This window comes from Megalobrama amblycephala, linkage group LG15 (assembly GCF_018812025.1).
Source record: "Megalobrama amblycephala isolate DHTTF-2021 linkage group LG15, ASM1881202v1, whole genome shotgun sequence".
In the NCBI taxonomy this organism is placed as follows: Eukaryota; Metazoa; Chordata; class Actinopteri; order Cypriniformes; family Xenocyprididae; genus Megalobrama; species Megalobrama amblycephala.
The window spans coordinates 30,846,906-30,865,955 of NC_063058.1; the positions used below are offsets into that span (position 1 = coordinate 30,846,906).

At 41.6% G+C, this 19,050-nt stretch overlaps 1 protein-coding gene across 1 annotated transcript; it reads left to right on the top strand.

Annotated features, from left to right (window-relative positions):
* The first annotated feature begins 266 nt into the window (after positions 1-266).
* Positions 267-9,833, top strand: LOC125247408 (von Willebrand factor A domain-containing protein 5A-like). The gene is made up of 13 exons (XM_048158696.1): positions 267-1,486; positions 1,830-2,032; positions 2,114-2,336; positions 2,428-2,594; positions 2,669-2,783; positions 2,855-2,988; positions 3,637-3,725; positions 8,550-8,694; positions 8,809-8,888; positions 8,967-9,081; positions 9,168-9,326; positions 9,412-9,515; positions 9,611-9,833. Exons 1-13 carry the CDS (start codon positions 1,447-1,449, stop codon positions 9,831-9,833), a joined length of 1,797 nt encoding a protein of 598 aa, XP_048014653.1. The 5' UTR covers positions 267-1,446.
* The last annotated feature ends 9,217 nt before the right edge of the window (positions 9,834-19,050 follow it).

Here is a 19,050-nt window from a genome sequence, read left to right on the forward strand (position 1 = left end):
ACTATAAAACTATATATGTTTTAGGGCTGGACAATATGACGATATAACATTGATATAAGTGGTTACGCGGATTTAAACCTACTATATTGTAGTTATATAAAGCGTTCACAGGCAGATTTGCTTTATGTATTTCCCCGCCGTCAAATCAGGCACATATAAATATCAGGACTCCTGGCTGCATGTCAATATCCATGGATTAGGTTTATTTGACAAGTTGTAAGGAACACTTTTGAGCCCAACCTTTAGTGTAATTCGTTAGTTTTACTCACGTTTTCGCAGTTTCCCCTATTAAATCCAGTCACGCAACAGGTTCTTTTACCACTCAGTCCAGCTGAGGGAACGCGTTTTCGGCGGGAAAGTGACGTCGATGCATACCCTCTATACTGGGGATTTAGGGGGGTAATAATCTGTCGGGTGTCAGAATTTGGCAAAGCAGGTGTACCATATTCTGAAATATTCGGTGGCATACGTGAATATTCATGAGATTCCTGTTTCGTGTTAAAACGACTCCGGATCACAGAAACTGTTTTCAACCAAAGTAATTTTATGTTTCAGCATCGAATGAAGTTAAGCTTCGAATTCAATTGTTTATCTGTGCACAAAATGCTATAAATTGTCATGTTAACGATTGCGGTCATAGATTAGCCTAAATGAGCCTACTGCTTTTAAGTATTTTGTTATATTCTTCTGTTTTGCCTTTAAAAGTATGTTGTTTGATTACGTTTCCTAAATGTATAGGCTTGTATATGGTGGCATAGGCCTAATAAAAAATTGTGTAAAGACCAAAATCTTGCTCACTGCATTAAAAGAGTATGGTGAGAAATAAAGAATAATATAAACACCCTTAAGTAAGCTGTTAATAACTTTTTAACTTCTTCAAATAAGGTATTTCATGGACAAAAGGTGTCCAGGGTTCCACATGACAGGACCTCAACCTGCAATCAGATGGTATTTCATGGGTATATAGATGCTGTTTGCAATGGATGTAGCTGTTATAAGTCTATACAGTACATTTAATGAACTATATTACATTATGTTCCTGAAATCCACTCTGAATCCTTTGCTGGGATCAGGATAGTCTACCCCAATCCAACTAAAAGGTTTTGAACAGCTCTTTATAATATTCTTTAATCAAACCTTCCCCTCAGTTTATGCGTGCACGTCGCTTCTGAGCATGTTCATGAGGCATGATATCAGTATCCTCTATTCTTGGACTTCTGATCAACGCCGCGGGGATTCAGCGACTTCGGGAAATCATCCGACCCAAAAAAGATCCCACCCCTTCCCTATATATTTGGCCGCATTAGAAACGTTCAAAAACAAGGACTTACTGATTAAATAAGTCGGTCTGTGAAGATTTAAAGCTGATTTAAAGGCAGTAGCTTCGGTGTTTTAGTTTCACTTTCGATTTGAAGTAATCGTCATTTCGTCTAACGGAGCGTCAGAATGGTGAACTGCGGTCTTATGACTGAGAAAAATGAGCCAGGTATGAATTATTTGATTACTGTTACTGTTACGTGTTTCTTAAATTAAATTAAAACGTTTTTAATATGCGGGCGAGCTGAGATTTTTAATTCAGGGAATATACTATTTCAGTATTTAACCGAATTTAGTATTTTTCTCTCGGGCTAAGAAAAGCAGTTTTCAACGGACAAATGGGGCATGTTGTCACATACTCCGTTCTCCTCTTTCATTATTGATGATTATGATGAAGTCCTTACATCCTCTATCTGTCAAAGAGCAGTATTTGAAATTGTTGAATATGTTTTTATGTTGTGATTTAAGTTTATTTGTGATCTGTAATGTTGTTGTTGGTTTGTGTGACTCAGTGCCTCTGAAGAGCATCTCAGTGGAGGTTCGGGTTCAGGATCATGTAGCCACAGTCTCCTCCACTCTGCAGTATGTGAATGAGGAAGAGCGCCCCCTGGAGGCCTTGTTCGTCTTCCCTCTGCCTGCTGATGCTGCTGTCTGCCACTTCAGTGCCAAGATCGGAGAGCAGGAGATTGTGGCAGAGGTGCAAGAAAGAGAAACCGTGAGTCCAAATATAAGTCCGCTGGAAGCTTATTTGCATATATTTTTACTGTGCACCATATAACAAAATTGTGTCTCACAGGCGAGGGATCAGTATGATGACGCTGTGAGTTCGGGTCAGCAGGCGTTTCTGTTGGAAGAGAGCAAAGAGAGTCCTGATGTGTTCAGACTGAGTGTCGGGTGTCTGTCGCCGGGTCAGAAGGCTGCCGTCACCATCATCTACGTCACCGAGCTCGCTGTGCAGGCCGACCACTCGCTGCGCTTCTGTCTGCCGGCTGTACTCAACCCCCGATACACACCAGCAGGTACTACAGCAGCTGCTGACACACACTTTATTAGTGGAGAGAAGCTGATTCTAACACATTCTGTGTGTGTGTGTGTGTGTGTGTGTGTCAGGTTCAGCTGCTGGTATAGTCTCAGAGATTTCATCAGGATGTGGATCTGTTCCCTACACGCTGACTCTCAGTGTCCATGTGAGCTCTCCAAAGCCCATCTCCAAACTAGAGTCCAGCTGCACTCTGGATCCTCTAGTGTTCCTCCACTCTGATCACACTCAGGCGACGGTACTGTGTGTCTTCATGTGTTTATCTGGATGTGTGAGCACAGCAGTTTGATGCATGTGTTTTTATGTGTGTAGGTGAATCTGAGTCCTGGTCACATGTTTGATAGGGACGTTGAGCTGTTTGTGTTCTATCAGGATACCCATCAGCCCTCTGCTATAGTGGAGGCAGGAGTGACCACTGCCCCATCAGGTATGACCTGCAGCTCACTGGGATTATGGGATTGAGTGATCAAGCTGTCACTGACTCTCTCTCTGTTTCAGGCTCTCTGATGAGGCATCCAGTAGTCATGATAAGTTTGTACCCAGAGTTCCCAGAAGAAATTACTCAAGGAGAGTTTATTTTTGTGATGGACAGATCAGGCAGTATGGGCTACACACGGATAGAAAGTGCAAAGGTAACAATTAAGATTCAAAACAGAATTTGTTTAGGTCAGAATATGGATTTATAATGGGTTTTGAATATGTATTGGAAATGGATTGTATTGTGAAAAGTGTACCAAAGACTTGTGTACACAGGCTATGTTCAGACTGCAGGCAAATACATTTTTTTCTCAAATCAGATCAGACAGGCAGACAGACTGTCAAACATCATATCTGCATGGGTTGCTAGGCGATGGTAATGATGTAGGCTAATCCAAGTAATATGTCCCAAGGCTTTTAAAACGGATGCAGGAAAACTGGAGGTGCATCATCTCACTCTCCAAATAAGCACCCTGTCGAGTCACGTGCAGAACACCTCTGTAGCACAAAAAAAACTCAGTGTTTTAAGAGACTGGTATATACATGTATGAATGTTTGAATACTTCTGGCATTACTGACACCGGTTTTGGCATTATCATTATGTGTTTCATTAAGAGTGATGCAAAAGATAATCTGATTTGAGCAGTCAGATCTCATCTCCAAATGTGGAGATAAAATCTGGATATGCAAATAATTTGATTTTTGCTGGCAGTCTGAACATAGCCAATAAGACGGGGAAATGTGCTTGATGAAAGTCCATTGAATCATGTTGAGTTTCATTATCTGTCCATGTCTCTCTATAGGACACTCTGCTGTTACTGTTGAAGAGTCTGCCCATGGGATGCTACTTCAATATCTATGGATTTGGCTCTGAATTTGAATCCTTCTACCCGTTAGTAACTAGATCTTCATTCTAATAACACTCAGCTGAATATGGTCTCTTGGAATATATATTTACTCTAAAAGAGCGTAGTTCTCCAGCATTTGTTGTAATATGCCCAGTCTCTGAGCATGTTGTTTGCCGGCCACACCCCGCAAACCGCATTCATTGAGGGCGTGTGCTCTCACGTTGAGAGCGCTACAACGAGCTCAATTCTGACAGCGCTCAGCTGAATATGACATGACGCTCTCCCCTGACTCAGGTGAGACTCCAGTGTTTGTTGTAAAATGCCCAAGCTCTGAGCGTGTCGTTTGCCGGCCACGCTCCCGCGAGCCACGTTCATTGAGGGCGTGTGCTCTCACTACAAGAGCAGGAAAACTACCTCAATGCTGACAGTGCTCAGCTGAATATGACATGACGCTCTCCCCTGACTCAGGTGAGACTCATGGTATATATATTAAGACAGAAAGAGCATATCTCTCAAGTGTTTGTTATTAAATGCCGAACCTCTGAGCGCTTCACTTGCCGGACCTGTCCCCGCAATCCACGTTCATTGAGGGAATGTGCGCTCACTACAAGAGTGCTAGTGAATTCTGAGAAAGCAGATTTCTCTTGTGTTTGTTATCAAATGCTGAAGCACTGTGTGCTGCCCCACAAGCCGCATTCACTGACCCTAACAGCCTCGTATGTGTTCCCAGTCACCCCATTCAATTCCGGGTGCTGGGAAAATGTGTAACCGCTGTGGTAGCGGACAAGATAAAACACAAACATACTCAAAAAAGGGGGGGGGAAGAGAGCAAAATTCCTCTTCCGCCCCATATGTGCACCACAGTCCCTCACAGCAACTTAGTGCCAGAACCTATGCTGCTTGCCACGCAGGTACGGGCCTGGCAGGCCATCCCCGGAGTGTCAACTTCAGTGCTGAACATAATAAAATTAGGTTATGTACTCCAATTCGCTCAACGGGCCCCGTTATTCTACAGCGTGGCCCAGACCTCTGTGGAAAGCAAGGACGTGCATGTCCTGTGTTCCGAGGTGAACACCATGTTGGCAAAAGCAGCCATAGAAGTTGTTCCCCCAGCACTGAGCGAGTCATGGCAGTCTCAGACCCATCCTTGATCTCAGACATCTGAACAGGGCCCTGATAAAGTGCTCATTCAGAATGATCACTTTGAAGCAGATCTTCCAACAAGTATGCCTGGGAGACTGGTTCTTTACCTTGGATCTGAAAGATGCTTATTTTCACATCTAGATAGCCCCCCATCACAGGTGATTCTTGAGATTCTCCTTCAAAGGGGTGGCATTTCAATACACTGTCCTTCCGTTCAGGCTATCTCTGGCTCCCTGCCCTTTTACGAAGTGCGTGGATGCGTCTCTCTCTCCTCTGAGACAGATAAGTGTGCGCATTCTGAACTACCTCGACCACTGGCTCATACTGGCCCAGTCGGAGGAGGAGCTAATATCTCACAGATTCATCATCCTCAACCACTTGGAGTGCTTGGGGCTCAAGGTAAATTTTCCAAAGAGCTCGTTATCTCCCAGCCAACGTGTCTCGTTCTTGGGGATAATTTCAAACTCGACCCACATGAGGTCCATGGTCACTCCAGAGCGATCTCTGGCCAAAACCAACTGGGGCTTCTCTACCATTCAGAAGATGCTAGGTCTAATGAGTTTGGCATCTCTAGCTTTGCAGCAGGGCTTGCTTCATATGCGCCCTCTGCAGTTCTGGCTAAAACCACGGGTCCCGCCTAAGCTTGGCAACATGGTCATTGCTCGCTCAGAGTGACCCGGGCATGTGTTGCAACCCTGGCCCCTTGGACGAACCCTAGCTGGTTCAAGCAGGGCGTGGCGATCGGGGCGATTGACAAGAGGAAGGTTATCTTCACAGATGTCTCCAAGATGGGTTAGGGAGCTCTGTGCGTCAACCGTCCGGCCTTTGGTGATTGGAACGGCCTGGAAAGCGAGCCACATATCAACCGTCTGGAAATGATAGCGGTATATCGAGCTCTCCAGGCTTTCCTTCCTCTCCTGGTGGGACACCATGTCTTGGTCAGGTCAGACAGCATGATGGTGGTGTCCTTCATAAATCACCAGGGTGGTCTCTCTTCAAAGCCCCTCTTCACTCTAGCGAAAACCATCCTAGAGTGGGCCCAGTGCAACCTGCTCTTGCTGAGAGCAGCACATATATAGGGCGTACCTCTTTGCCTCACAAGACAATTGTCACTGCCCAATATATTTCTTGAAAGCCAGGGATGCGCTGGCCCACGACTGGCTCAGCCTCCTCCTTAAGCACCTTCCCCAAGTAATCAGACGATACAGGGAAGGTGCTCACAAGGTCCTCCTGGTGGCTCCTTTGTGGAGGACCCAACCATGGTTCTCGGGGCTGTCTCGGCTATCGCCAATGGAGCCATGGCCAATTCCTCTGAGACAGGACCTCCTCTCTCAAGCGAGAGAGACAATATGGCACCCCAGACCTGAGCTGTGGGACATTCATGTGTGGTTTCTCAGTGGGAGCCTGCAAACCTCCCAGAGAATACTACCTCTCAGGCTAGAGCTCCATCTACAAGATGTCTCTACTCTTTTAAATGGGCCATCTTTGCCGCCTGGTGTACAACCCGGGGCGAGGACCCACTGACTTGTGACATATTCCAGATATCCTTCCTTCAAGACTTAATGGATAGAGGCCGTACTCCCTCTACCCTTAAGGTCTATGTCACAGCTATAGCAGCCTCTCACACTCCTATAGCAGGGCAGTCGATAGGGAGAAACAACCCAACCTTGTTGTTCACTTCCTGAGGAGATCCAGGAGGTTGAATCCGACTCATCCCCTCACGGTCCCTACCTTTCTGTGGTACTTAGAGACCTTAAAGGTCCTCCCTTTGAACCAATCCAGACTGTGGACTTACGGCCCCTGTCGCTGAAAACTGCCCTACTGCTAACTTTAGCATCGGTTATGCATGTGGGAGATTTACAGGTGCTCTCTGTGAGCCCCTTGTGTCTTGAATTTGGGCCTAACGACTCCAAAGTCATCCTAAAACTGAGACATGGATATGTCCCGAAAGTCTTATCTAACCTATCTAATCTTTTCGTCAGTTGGAACAGCTTTTGTCTGCTTCGGTGGCCGCACTAAAGGTCACGAAGCCCAGGCTTCCAGATGGATAGTCGCTATAGCACTCGCTTACTCCTCCTTAGGCCTTCAATGCCCTTTGGGTGTAAGAGCGCATTCCACGAGAAGTATGGCCTCTAGTCCTGATGTAACTATGTTCTGGGCCCTCTATATGCACCCTAGGCCCCACTGGTGCCCTAGTTTATGGGCTTGGGAGGATGACTACAGTGTTTCAGTCCCTGTTGTCTGGGCCATCCTGTCTTATGAGTATTTGTCACAAGCCCTTTTTCAAGTGCTCTGCCTCAATGCTTGGCCTTCCCCTTGCGTAGCATGGCGTGATTGTACTGTCCCCATTGCATCTAGTCTTATTAATAATTAATAATAATTAATAAGACGAACGACACAGTACTTGTGTAGTATCGCAAGGAAACATACTTGGTTACTAATGTAACCTTGGTTCCCTTAGATACGGAACGAGTACTGCGTACTTTGCTGCGCTACACGCAATATGCCTCATGCTGCCGAATTAAATCGATTTGCCGTGGTGAGACAGATGCCTATATAGCCGATACCCCGGTCCTTTTGGCGGGCTTGAGCAGACTTGCTCACCATTGGTTTGTGCGATTCGGTGCTGTCATTGGTTCGTTTACTTTAACTTCACTAACCAATGGCCGTGCAGTTAACACTGCGTGATTGTATAAAGGCTTCAGAATCGGAGAAAAAGGAGTTTTCCCCATTGCATCTTGTCTTATTAATAATTAATAATAAATAATAAGACGAATGACACAGTACTCGTTACGTATCTAAGGGAACTGAGGTTACGTTAGTAACCGAGTACGTTTTCAACTAAAAACAGAAAGCGTTTTATGCGCTTTGGCCATTTATTTACGTGACAATGTTGTTTTGGTGGCCTGAAAACGCAAACTTTTAAAAAACGATACCATTGTCATCTCTGTGTAAACTGCAAAAACGTGAATCTGTGAAAACGGTGATAGCATGCACATGCGTAAGTGTTACAGTAAGTCTATCCAGCTTATTTTTCAATGCGGAAGTAAGTTGTTTTTATTAGTCGCTACAGGAAAATAACGAGAAGAAAATCAAAGTGCAGCAAACTGTAAAAATAAAGCACAAAGTATACTCGAGGGTCACTGTACAGTATGCCTGATGCAAATTTCGTCATCAGAAGAGTAAGTGCATACACTGCCCGATTTTGTAACCCTGCATACTTGTACACGCAGGTCGCACATGTGCATTTAATTTTTTTGCAATAATTAGTTTGTCCACAAGGTGGCAACCTAATATTTTCTAATATTTCAGTGTTTGTTTTGTATTCAATTTTAAAATGCATTTTTACTTTGACTACCTTGTGAATTCGACAGTCATTTTTAGTCATTTTTGCTGATACTGCGCTCTGCCTGTTTGAAATCTGTGAAGTCTTCTCAAACAGCACACATATCTGTCAGAACACGTGACTGGATGAACCGTGTTAAACTACAGTGTATGATTATGAGTTTATTTGAAGCACTTAAAATTAAGCATGTCTCATGTTTAGGAAAATTTGAATGTTGCATTTTTATATGCGCTTGCAACATGAAACGACTGTATAGCAAAATAAATGATATTGTCTTAAAAATAATGATATACTGTATCCTGATACACTACCCTGCCTTAATATTCAATTTTGAAATGTGTCAGAGGAGTTTAGGAGATGTTTTTCTTTGTCTTTGCAGTCAGAGTGTCGAGTACAATCAGGACACAGTGGATGAGGCTCTGAAGAGAGTGAAGGAAATGCGATCAGACATGGGCGGCACAGAGATTTTAGAGCCTCTAAAACATATCTACAGTCAGCCCTGTATGCCCACCCACCCCAGACAGGTACAACATCACCTCAACATGCACCTGAATGACACATTGTATATGTTCACTGATGTGAGTAGAGGTTCATGGGACAGATCTTAGCTGAAGATTCGGATGTTTTTCTCTCTTCAGCTGTTCATCTTCACTGATGGAGGGGTGGAGAACACTAAAGAGGTGCTGGACCTGGTGAAACATCATGCTCACTCTCACAGGTAAAGGTCTGCTGGGTTTGATCTTCCCATCATTCATATCTTCATCACTTACACTAACAGAGTTTATTGTGTGTTCAGGTGTTTCTCATTCGGGATTGGTGAGGGTGCAAGTACCGCCCTCATCACAGGAATGGCCAGGGAGGGATCTGGTCACGCTCAGTTCATCACAGGCACCGACCGCATGCAGCCCAAAGTAAAGCTCTCCACTGGATTTCACAGGCACAAATGTTTCCTAGTCACATGTCTCAATGGTTTCTCTTTCTCTTCAAACTATATCAGGTGATGCAGTCCCTCAGATTTGCGCTGCAGTCCATAGTGGTTAATATCTCTGTGGATTGGACCCTTCCAGATGGCATTACTGTTGACACACTGTCTCCACCCATCAATATGCTCTACCAGGGTCAAAGGTCACTCATTTACGCTCAACTTAAAGGAAAGGTGAGATGATGTAGCATGTGTTTCTTTAATGAGAATAAGAGTGTCTCTCATTTGTTTAAATGATACAAATTTCCCTCTCTTATAGAGTTCAGGAGGCTCTGAGGGAACAGTGACAGTCAAATACAGTCTTAAAGATCAACCAGTAACAAACCAGCTCCACTTCTGCCTCAGACCAACTGAGGAAACAGGGTAACACACACAAACACACATAGAAACACATTGAATTAAAGTGACATCAGCTGTTTGCTCTTCTAATCCAACAAATTTCCTCCATGTTGTTGCAGGTTGGCTCTCCACCGGCTGGCGGCTCGAACCCTGATCCGTTCTCTGGAGCAGAAAGAAAGAGATGGTGGTTCAAAGCTGGAAAGCATCAGGTGCAGGATAGTGAAGCTCAGTGTTCAGACAGGAGTGAGCAGTGTTCATACAGCCTTCATTGCCATTAATAAAGACTGCAGACAGACTGTGAAAGGACCCCTGCTGCAGAGAAGAGTGCCGACACGCGGTTAGTACACTCATTGTGAACTTGTGAGGACGTCTGTGTCTTTTTTTATTACCATTACAAAAATGTTCTTGTCACATATATTTTACATTGCATGTGTTAAAGTAAAAAAAAAACCTTGATTATCATTTTATCCAGAATTGTGCAACTCTAACACAAATAAAAATAACGCATGCATTCCCCGCTGCTATAACAATTTTACAATGTTATATATTTAGCCCTATATGTTTTCTCTGTTTTTATATTGTTTGTCACTAATCTTCCATCCATACTGACTAGTAGACATGTGCTGATATTCGGTAATGCGATATATCACGATAATGAATATGCACAATATTGTTATCGTGGGCACTTCAAAATAACGTAAATAATAATTTATTATTAATTTTTATAATGCATTCAAGAATACTTTAGAAAATGCACAACACTGCAGTTTTCTTGGTTCAAAGGGACAAGCACTCACATGTGCATGAGAAGCACATGGCTGAACGAGTGAAGGAGACGCGCTGAATGAAAGTGCACGTTCACTCTCTGACAGCAGAGGGCGCTGATGGAACAGCAGAAATGCAGCGGTTACCCCGGAAACCCCACAAACAAAGCTAGTGAAGTTTTTAAAATGCTTCAAACAGCCATTAATTTTTTTTTGTAATCTCAGTGTTGTTCATCACAGCACCAAATACTTAATACTTAAAGACTTAATAAGCTATTTATTTTCAAATTTATACATTTTTATATTTTAATCTGGACTTCAACATGCCCTAATTGTTAGAAATGTTCTGATTATTTTTTTTGTGTTCAGTAAAACTTAAAGACATTCGGTTTCATTAGTTAACATGTTAATTCATTATTACCAAACTGACAATGAAAAATACTTATAAAGCATTAATTAGTCTTAGTTAATGTTAATTTCTTAGTTAATGTTTAATAACATTACTAAAATCAAAATAACTTATTTAATGGACCTGAGATAAAACTAACAATGATCAGTTGTGTTTCTTAACTAACATTAACAAAATATAATACTCTCTGTAACAAATGTAGCTATCGCTCAATCTTAGTTAATGCATTAAATAATGAGACCTTATTGTAAAGTGTTGCCTGTTGTTCTTTATAGCCTAATTCTTTTGCACTTTAATCTGTTTGAAAATTTTTCTTTATATATTTTTGGTGTATTGTATTATTGTAATTAAACATTCAGAGTCTTTTTGTTATAACAAAAAGAGTTCTTAAACCTGTTATACTATGACAACAACTATTTTCAACTTATTTCAATATCGTGATAATACCATATACCATGATAAAAGCTTCAGCAATTAATCGCAACATGAAAATTTGATACCGTCACATGCCTACTGACTATTTGACAATTCATAATCATTCATAATTATTTTGAGCAATAGGATTATATAAAATATATCATAAAATTATATAAGTGGCCTATATATAAAATTACAAAGTAAACATTGATCAGTCAGTACTTTTACTTAAGTACATTAAAAATAAAGCACTTTTGTACTTTCACTCAAGTAAAATTGAAAAGGAGGACTAAATACTTTCACTTGAGTAATATTTTATTATACGTATCTGTACTTTTACTCAAGTTCAAGTTATGTACTTCATCCACCGCTGAGTAATGGAAATAAGATGCTGTTTTAGGGTCACAGCAGTGAATTTATGGCCAACGTCAAGTTAAACGATTGTTTGTAAACCAAGTTTTCCGACAGATGTTTAGTGCTCTGACCGTGTGTGTATAAATGACTTGAGTATTTATTACAGTATCTCATGAGGATGTGAAAACAAATATTTTAGATTATGTACTGTATATAGAAAGTCCCAGGATGCCTGTATTTGCCAGGCATCCTGCACCAATATCATTTTCTTCAGAAAATTTTAAAATTCAGTTAAACTTATGATTTCAAAATAGTTCATTGTCTGGTAACAGTTTACATTTGGTATGTACAACTCATTATGATGTGAAATTAATTTGTTTTTTAGGGACGGCTTATGGATTCTTGTCTGTATAAGTTAAATAACTTACTCTTCTTTTTTCATGTCAGTGTTTTTTTTAAAGTTAGTTCTTTTGGATGTGTCTGTTCTTGACTGTTTCTCCAGATCTGAATCTGTTTTGACCTTTGGTTTCTCTACCTGTAGGACCACAATCTGCTGAACGTGCTAAGTCTAAATCACTGCCGGGTAAGTGCACTTCAGTGTAATATTGGTTTTATGAAAGAGTGAAGTATGCAATGTTCAAATAAATTATTCCTTTCATTTCATTTTACAAAACTGTTATGTTTAATTATTGGTTTATAAGCCTCACCAAACCACAGCACTAAACCGAGAGCACTAAATGATTCCCTGTCACATAACGGTTAACAAGATGTGAAATTGTTTTTTTTTAGGTAGATTACGTCTATCCCTGTTTAATAATGGTAAAATGAATCATATTGTTTCTGTGTTTGTGTGTGTGTGTTTCTGTGTGTGTGTATGTGTGTGTGTTTGTTATGTGGTTTTGCATGTGAACATTTAAAAAAAAAATTATATACAGTCAAACTAAAATTTATTCAGACACCTTGAACATTTCATGCATTAATACAGTTTATTCACTATAGTTTAAAATACAAATATAGCTGCGAGCAGCGATGGCGGGCCCAAGCCCGGTGGCACCGCCACCCCGGTGGCTTCAGGGCAACTGTGCACAGCGGGCAATAGGCACTTAAAACGGTTAAACATCAAAGGACTATGTCAAATTCACTCCACATTTACTGCACTACAAGGTGCCACTATAGAGCCCCTCCTCCCTGCCCATTTTCAAAGGATTACATGTGCCAAGTTTTAACATTATTCTGATGAATTTTGAAGCAAATCAGGTAAAAATAAGAGGGTGATCTCAATGTATGCTGAAAGTGACACATTTTCTGCTTCCAGTTGGTGGCGCTATGACTTTGAATCACAATAGTCACATCCATGTGATCAGCCTTGTACAACGAAGACTAAGCCGAAGTTTCATCAAAATCAATTAATGTATGCAGAAGTTATAACACTTTGTTTCCCTTTTCTTGCCATAAATTCGTTGCCTCGCCACGGCCAAACCGTTTGAGATATCCAAAATCCGTTTGCAATTAAACAACTTCAATGTGTTAGCAACAAGTTAAAAAAAGCTTGGTGTAAATTGGATAAACCCTGTAGGAGTAGTAGTATAAAATTCATAGCCTGTTTTTTCAAAAAATTAACATTCAAACCAAAATAGCTGACTTCCTGTTGGTCGGAGCTAATGAATGTAAATTAGAAAATTGTCCGGCTTGATGAGAACAATATGTGTACCAAGTTTGGTGACTGTAGGAAAAACAAACCCCCCCACTTTTGTCAAAAGGTGGCGCTACTGAGCCCCTCCACCACGCCCATTTCTATGGCTTTGTCCATGTCTACTGGTTGACAATATTGATGTGTGTGTCGAGTTTCATGCAATTTGAAGCATGTTAAGAGCCTCAAAAACACTCAAGAATATTATTACAGTTTGACCTGTTGCCATGGCAACAATATTTCAAATATCAAAAATCCTGTCATAGGTCTACATCTGCTGTGTATTGACATTACACTGATGAAGTTTGAAGCAAATCAGGTAAAAATAAGAGGGTGATCTCAAAACATTTCAAAAAGTGATACACTTCCTGCTGCCAGTTGGTGGCGCTATAACTTTGACTCACAATAGTCACATACATGTGATCAGACTCCTATAACGAACACACTTGTGAAGTTTCATAAAGATCAATATATGTATGCAGACGTTATAACACATTTCCTGTTTCCTTTTTCTCGCCATAAATTCGTTGCCTCGCCACGGACAAACCGTTCGAGATATCAAAAATCCCCTGGCAATTTTTAATCATCAGTGTCTTGACTTCATGCTGACCGAGTTTGGTGGCGATCGGATTAATCGTCTAGGAGGAGTATATCAAATTCCAGAGCATGCGTTTTTCAAACAACCCTTAATAGCTGACTTCCTGTTGGCGTGACGTTTAACTTAGAGCACGAAAGTTGTTCGGCCCGATGAGGTCTATATGTGTACCGAGTTTCAGACTAATACGTGCAAGCGTGTTTAATATATGGACCAAATTTTCAGACCTTTTTCAAGGGGGCGCTGTTGAGCCCCCTGCCACGCCCGGGTACCAGCTTCTGCCCGGCCCTGTTGGCCGCGGATTCCAATGTGTGTGCCAATTTTCAAGAGTTTTTGAGCATGTTAAGGCCCCCAAAAAGCCCCGGAAGACGGAAAAAAAATAAAAAAAAAAAAAAAAAAAAAAAAAAAAATAAATATAGCTGCGAGCAGCGATGGCGGGCCCAAGCCCGGTGGCACCGCCACCCCGGTGGCTTCAGGGCAACTGTGCACAGCGGGCAATAGGCACTTAAAACGGTTAAACATCAAAGGACTATGTCAAATTCACTCCACATTTACTGCACTACAAGGTGCCACTATAGAGCCCCTCCTCCCTGCCCATTTTCAAAGGATTACATGTGCCAAGTTTTAACATTATTCTGATGAATTTTGAACCAAATCAGGTAAAAATAAGAGGGTCATCTCAATGTATGCTGAAAGTGACACATTTTCTGCTTCCAGTTGGTGGCGCTATGACTTTGAATCACAATAGTCACATCCATGTGATCAGCCTTGTACAACGAAGACTAAGCCGAAGTTTCATCAAAATCAATTAATGTATGCAGGAGTTATAACACTTTGTTTCCCTTTTCTTGCCATAAATTCGTTGCCTCGCCACGGCCAAACCGTTTGAGATATCCAAAATCCGTTTGCAATTAAACAACTTCAATGTGTTAGCAACAAGTTAAAAAAAGCTTGGTGTAAATTGGATAAACCCTGTAGGAGTAGTAGTATAAAATTCATAGCCTGTTTTTCAAAAAATTAACATTCAAACCAAAATAGCTGACTTCCTGTTGGTCGGAGCTAATGAATGTAAATTAGAAAATTGTCCGGCTTGATGAGAACAATATGTGTACCGAGTTTGGTGACTGTAGGAAAAACTAACCCCCCCACTTTTGTCAAAAGGTGGCGCTACTGAGCCCCTCCACCACGCCCATTTCTATGGCTTTGTCCATGTCTACTGGTTGACAATATTGATGTGTGTGTCGAGTTTCATGCAATTTGAAGCATGTTAAGAGCCTCAAAAACACTCAAGAATATTATTACAGTTTGACCTGTTGCCATGGCAACAATATTTCAAATATCAAAAATCCTGTCATAGGTCTACATCTGCTGTGTATTGACATTACACTGATGAAGTTTGAAGCAAATCAGGTAAAAATAAGAGGGTGATCTCAAAACATTTCAAAAAGTGATACACTTCCTGCTGCCAGTTGGTGGCGCTATAACTTTGACTCACAGTAGTCACATCCATGTGATCAGACTCCTATAACGAACACACTCGTGAAGTTTCATAAAGATCAATATATGTATGCAGACGTTATAACACATTTCCTGTTTCCTTTTTCTCGCCATAAATTCGTTGCCTCGCCACGGCCAAACCGTTCGAGATATCAAAAATCCGCTGGCAATTTTTAATCATCAGTGTCTTGACTTCATGCTGACCGAGTTTGGTGGCGATCGGATTAATCGTCTAGGAGGAGTATATCAAATTCCAGAGCATGCGTTTTTCAAACAACCCTTAATAGCTGACTTCCTGTTGGCGTGGTGTTTAACTTAGAGCACGAAAGTTGTTCGGCCCGATGAGGTCTATATGTGTACTGAGTTTCATACTAATACGTGCAAGCGTGTTTAATATATGGACCAAATTTTCAGACTTTTTTCAAGGGGGCGCTGTCGAGCCCCCCTGCCACGCCCGGGTACCAGCCTCTCCGGCGTCCTAATGGCCGCGGATTCCAATGTGTGTGCCAATTTTCAAGAGTTTTTGAGCATGTTAAGGCCCCCAAAAAGCCCCGGAAGACGGAAAAAAAAAAAAAAATAAATAAATAAATATAGCTGCGAGCAGCGATGGCGGGCCCAAGCCCGGTGGCACCGCCACCCCGGTGGCTTCAGGGCAACTGTGCACAGCGGGCAATAGGCACTTAAAACGGTTAAACATCAAAGGACTATGTCAAATTCACTCCACATTTACTGCACTACAAGGTGCCGCTATAGAGCCCCTCCTCCCTGCCCATTTTCAAAGGATTACATGTGCCAAGTTTTAACATTATTCTGATGAATTTTGAAGCAAATCAGGTAAAAATAAGAGGGTGATCTCAATGTATGCTGAAAGTGACACATTTTCTGCTTCCAGTTGGTGGCGCTATGACTTTGAATCACAATAGTCACATCCATGTGATCAGCCTTGTACAACGAAGACTAAGCCGAAGTTTCATCAAAATCAATTAATGTATGCAGAAGTTATAACACTTTGTTTCCCTTTTCTTGCCATAAATTCGTTGCCTCGCCACGGCCAAACCGTTTGAGATATCCAAAATCCGTTTGCAATTAAACAACTTCAATGTGTTAGCAACAAGTTAAAAAAAGCTTGGTGTAAATTGGATAAACCCTGTAGGAGCAGTAGTATAAAATTCATAGCCTGTTTTTTCAAAAAATTAACATTCAAACCAAAATAGCTGACTTCCTGTTGGTCGGAGCTAATGAATGTAAATTAGAAAATTGTCCGGCTTGATGAGAACAATATGTGTACCGAGTTTGGTGACTGTAGGAAAAACTAACCCCCCACTTTTGTCAAAAGGTGGCGCTACTGAGCCCCTCCACCAGACCCATTTCTATGGCTTTGTCCATGTCTACTGGTTGACAATATTGATGTGTGTGTCGAGTTTCATGCAATTTGAAGCATGTTAAGAGCCTAAAAAACACTCAAGAATATTATTACAGTTTGACCTGTTGCCATGGCAACAATATTTCAAATATCAAAAATCCTGTCATATGTCTACATCTGCTGTGTATTGACATTACACTGATGAAGTTTGAAGCAAATCAGGTAAAAATAAGAGGGTGATCTCAAAACAATTTCAAAAAGTGATACACTTCCTGCTGCCAGTTGGTGGCGCTATAACTTTGACTCACAATAGTCACATCCATGTGATCGGACTACTACAACAACACACTCGTGAAGTTTCATAAAGATCAATATATGTATGCAGACGTTATAACACATTTCCTGTTTCCTTTTTCTCGCCATAAATTCGTTGCCTCGCCACGGCCAAACCGTTCGAGATATCAAAAATCCCCTGGCAATTTTTAATCATCAATGTCTTGACTTCATGCTGACCGAGTTTGGTGGCGATCGGATTAATCGTCTAGGAGGAGTATATCAAATTCCAGAGCATGCGTTTTTCAAACAACCCTTAATAGCTGACTTCCTGTTGCGTGGCGTTTAACTTAGAGCACGAAAGTTGTTCGGCCCGATGAGGTCTATATGTGTACCGAGTTTCATACTAATACGTGCAAGTTTGTTTAATATATGGACCAAATTTTCTGACTTTTTTCAAGGGGGCGCTGTTGAGCCCCCCTGCCACGCCCGGGTACCAGCTCTCCGGCGTCCTAATGGCCGCGGATTCCAATGTGTGTGCCAATTTTCAAGAGTTTTTGAGCATGTTAAGGCCCCCAAAAAGCCCCGGAAGACGGAAAAAAAAAAAAAAAAATATAGCTGCGAGCAGCGATGGCGGGCCCAAGCCCGGTGGCACCGCCACCCCGGTGGCTTCAGGGCAACTGTGCACAGCGGGCAATAGGCACTTAAAACGGTTAAACATCAAAGGACTATGTCAAATTCACTCCACATTTACTGCACTACAAGGTGCCACTATAGAGCCCCTCCTCCCTGCCCATTTTCAAAGGATTACATGTGCCAAGTTTTAACATTATTCTGATGAATTTTGAAGCAAATCAGGTAAAAATAAGAGGGTGATCTCAATGTATGCTGAAAGTGACACATTTTCTGCTTCCAGTTGGTGGCGCTATGACTTTGAATCACAATAGTCACATCCATGTGATCAGCCTTGTACAACGAAGACTAAGCCGAAGTTTCATCAAAATCAATTAATGTATGCAGAAGTTATAACACTTTGTTTCCCTTTTCTTGCCATAAATTCGTTGCCTCGCCACGGCCAAACCGTTTTGAGATATCCAAAATCCGTTTGCAATTAAACAACTTCAATGTGTTAGCAACAAGTTAAAAAAAGCTTGGTGTAAATTGGATAAACCCTGTAGGAGTAGTAGTATAAAATTCATAGCCTGTTTTTTCAAAAAATTAACATTCAAACCAAAATAGCTGACTTCCTGTTGGTCGGAGCTAATGAATGTAAATTAGAAAATTGTCCGGCTTGATGAGAACAATATGTGTACCAAGTTTGGTGACTGTAGGAAAAACAAACCCCCCCACTTTTGTCAAAAGGTGGCGCTACTGAGCCCCTCCACCACGCCCATTTCTATGGCTTTGTCCATGTCTACTGGTTGACAATATTGATGTGTGTGTCGAGTTTCATGCAATTTGAAGCATGTTAAGAGCCTCAAAAACACTCAAGAATATTATTACAGTTTGACCTGTTGCCATGGCAACAATATTTCAAATATCAAAAATCCTGTCATAGGTCTACATCTGCTGTGTATTGACATTACACTGATGAAGTTTGAAGCAAATCAGGTAAAAATAAGAGGGTGATCTCAAAACATTTCAAAAAAGTGATACACTTCCTGCTGCCAGTTGGTGGCGCTATAACTTTGACTCACAATAGTCACATACCATGTGATCAGACTCCTATAACGAACACACTTGTGAAGTTTCATAAAGATCAATATATGTATGCAGACGTTATAACACATTTCCTGTTTCCTTTTTCTCGCCATAAATTCGTTGCCTCGCCACGGCCAAACCGTTCGAGATATCAAAAATCCCCTGGCAATTTTTAATCATCAGTGTCTTGACTTCATGCTGACCGAGTTTGGTGGCGATCGGATTAATCGTCTAGGAGGAGTATATCAAATTCCAGAGCATGCGTTTTTCAAACAACCCTTAATAGCTGACTTCCTGTTGGCGTGGTGTTTAACTTAGAGCACGAAAGTTGTTTCGGCCCGATGAGGTCTATATGTGTACTGAGTTTCATACTAATACGTGCAAGCGTGTTTAATATATGGACCAAATTTTCAGACTTTTTTCAAGGGGGCGCTGTCGAGCCCCCCTGCCACGCCCGGGTACCAGCCTCTCCGGCGTCCTAATGGCCGCGGATTCC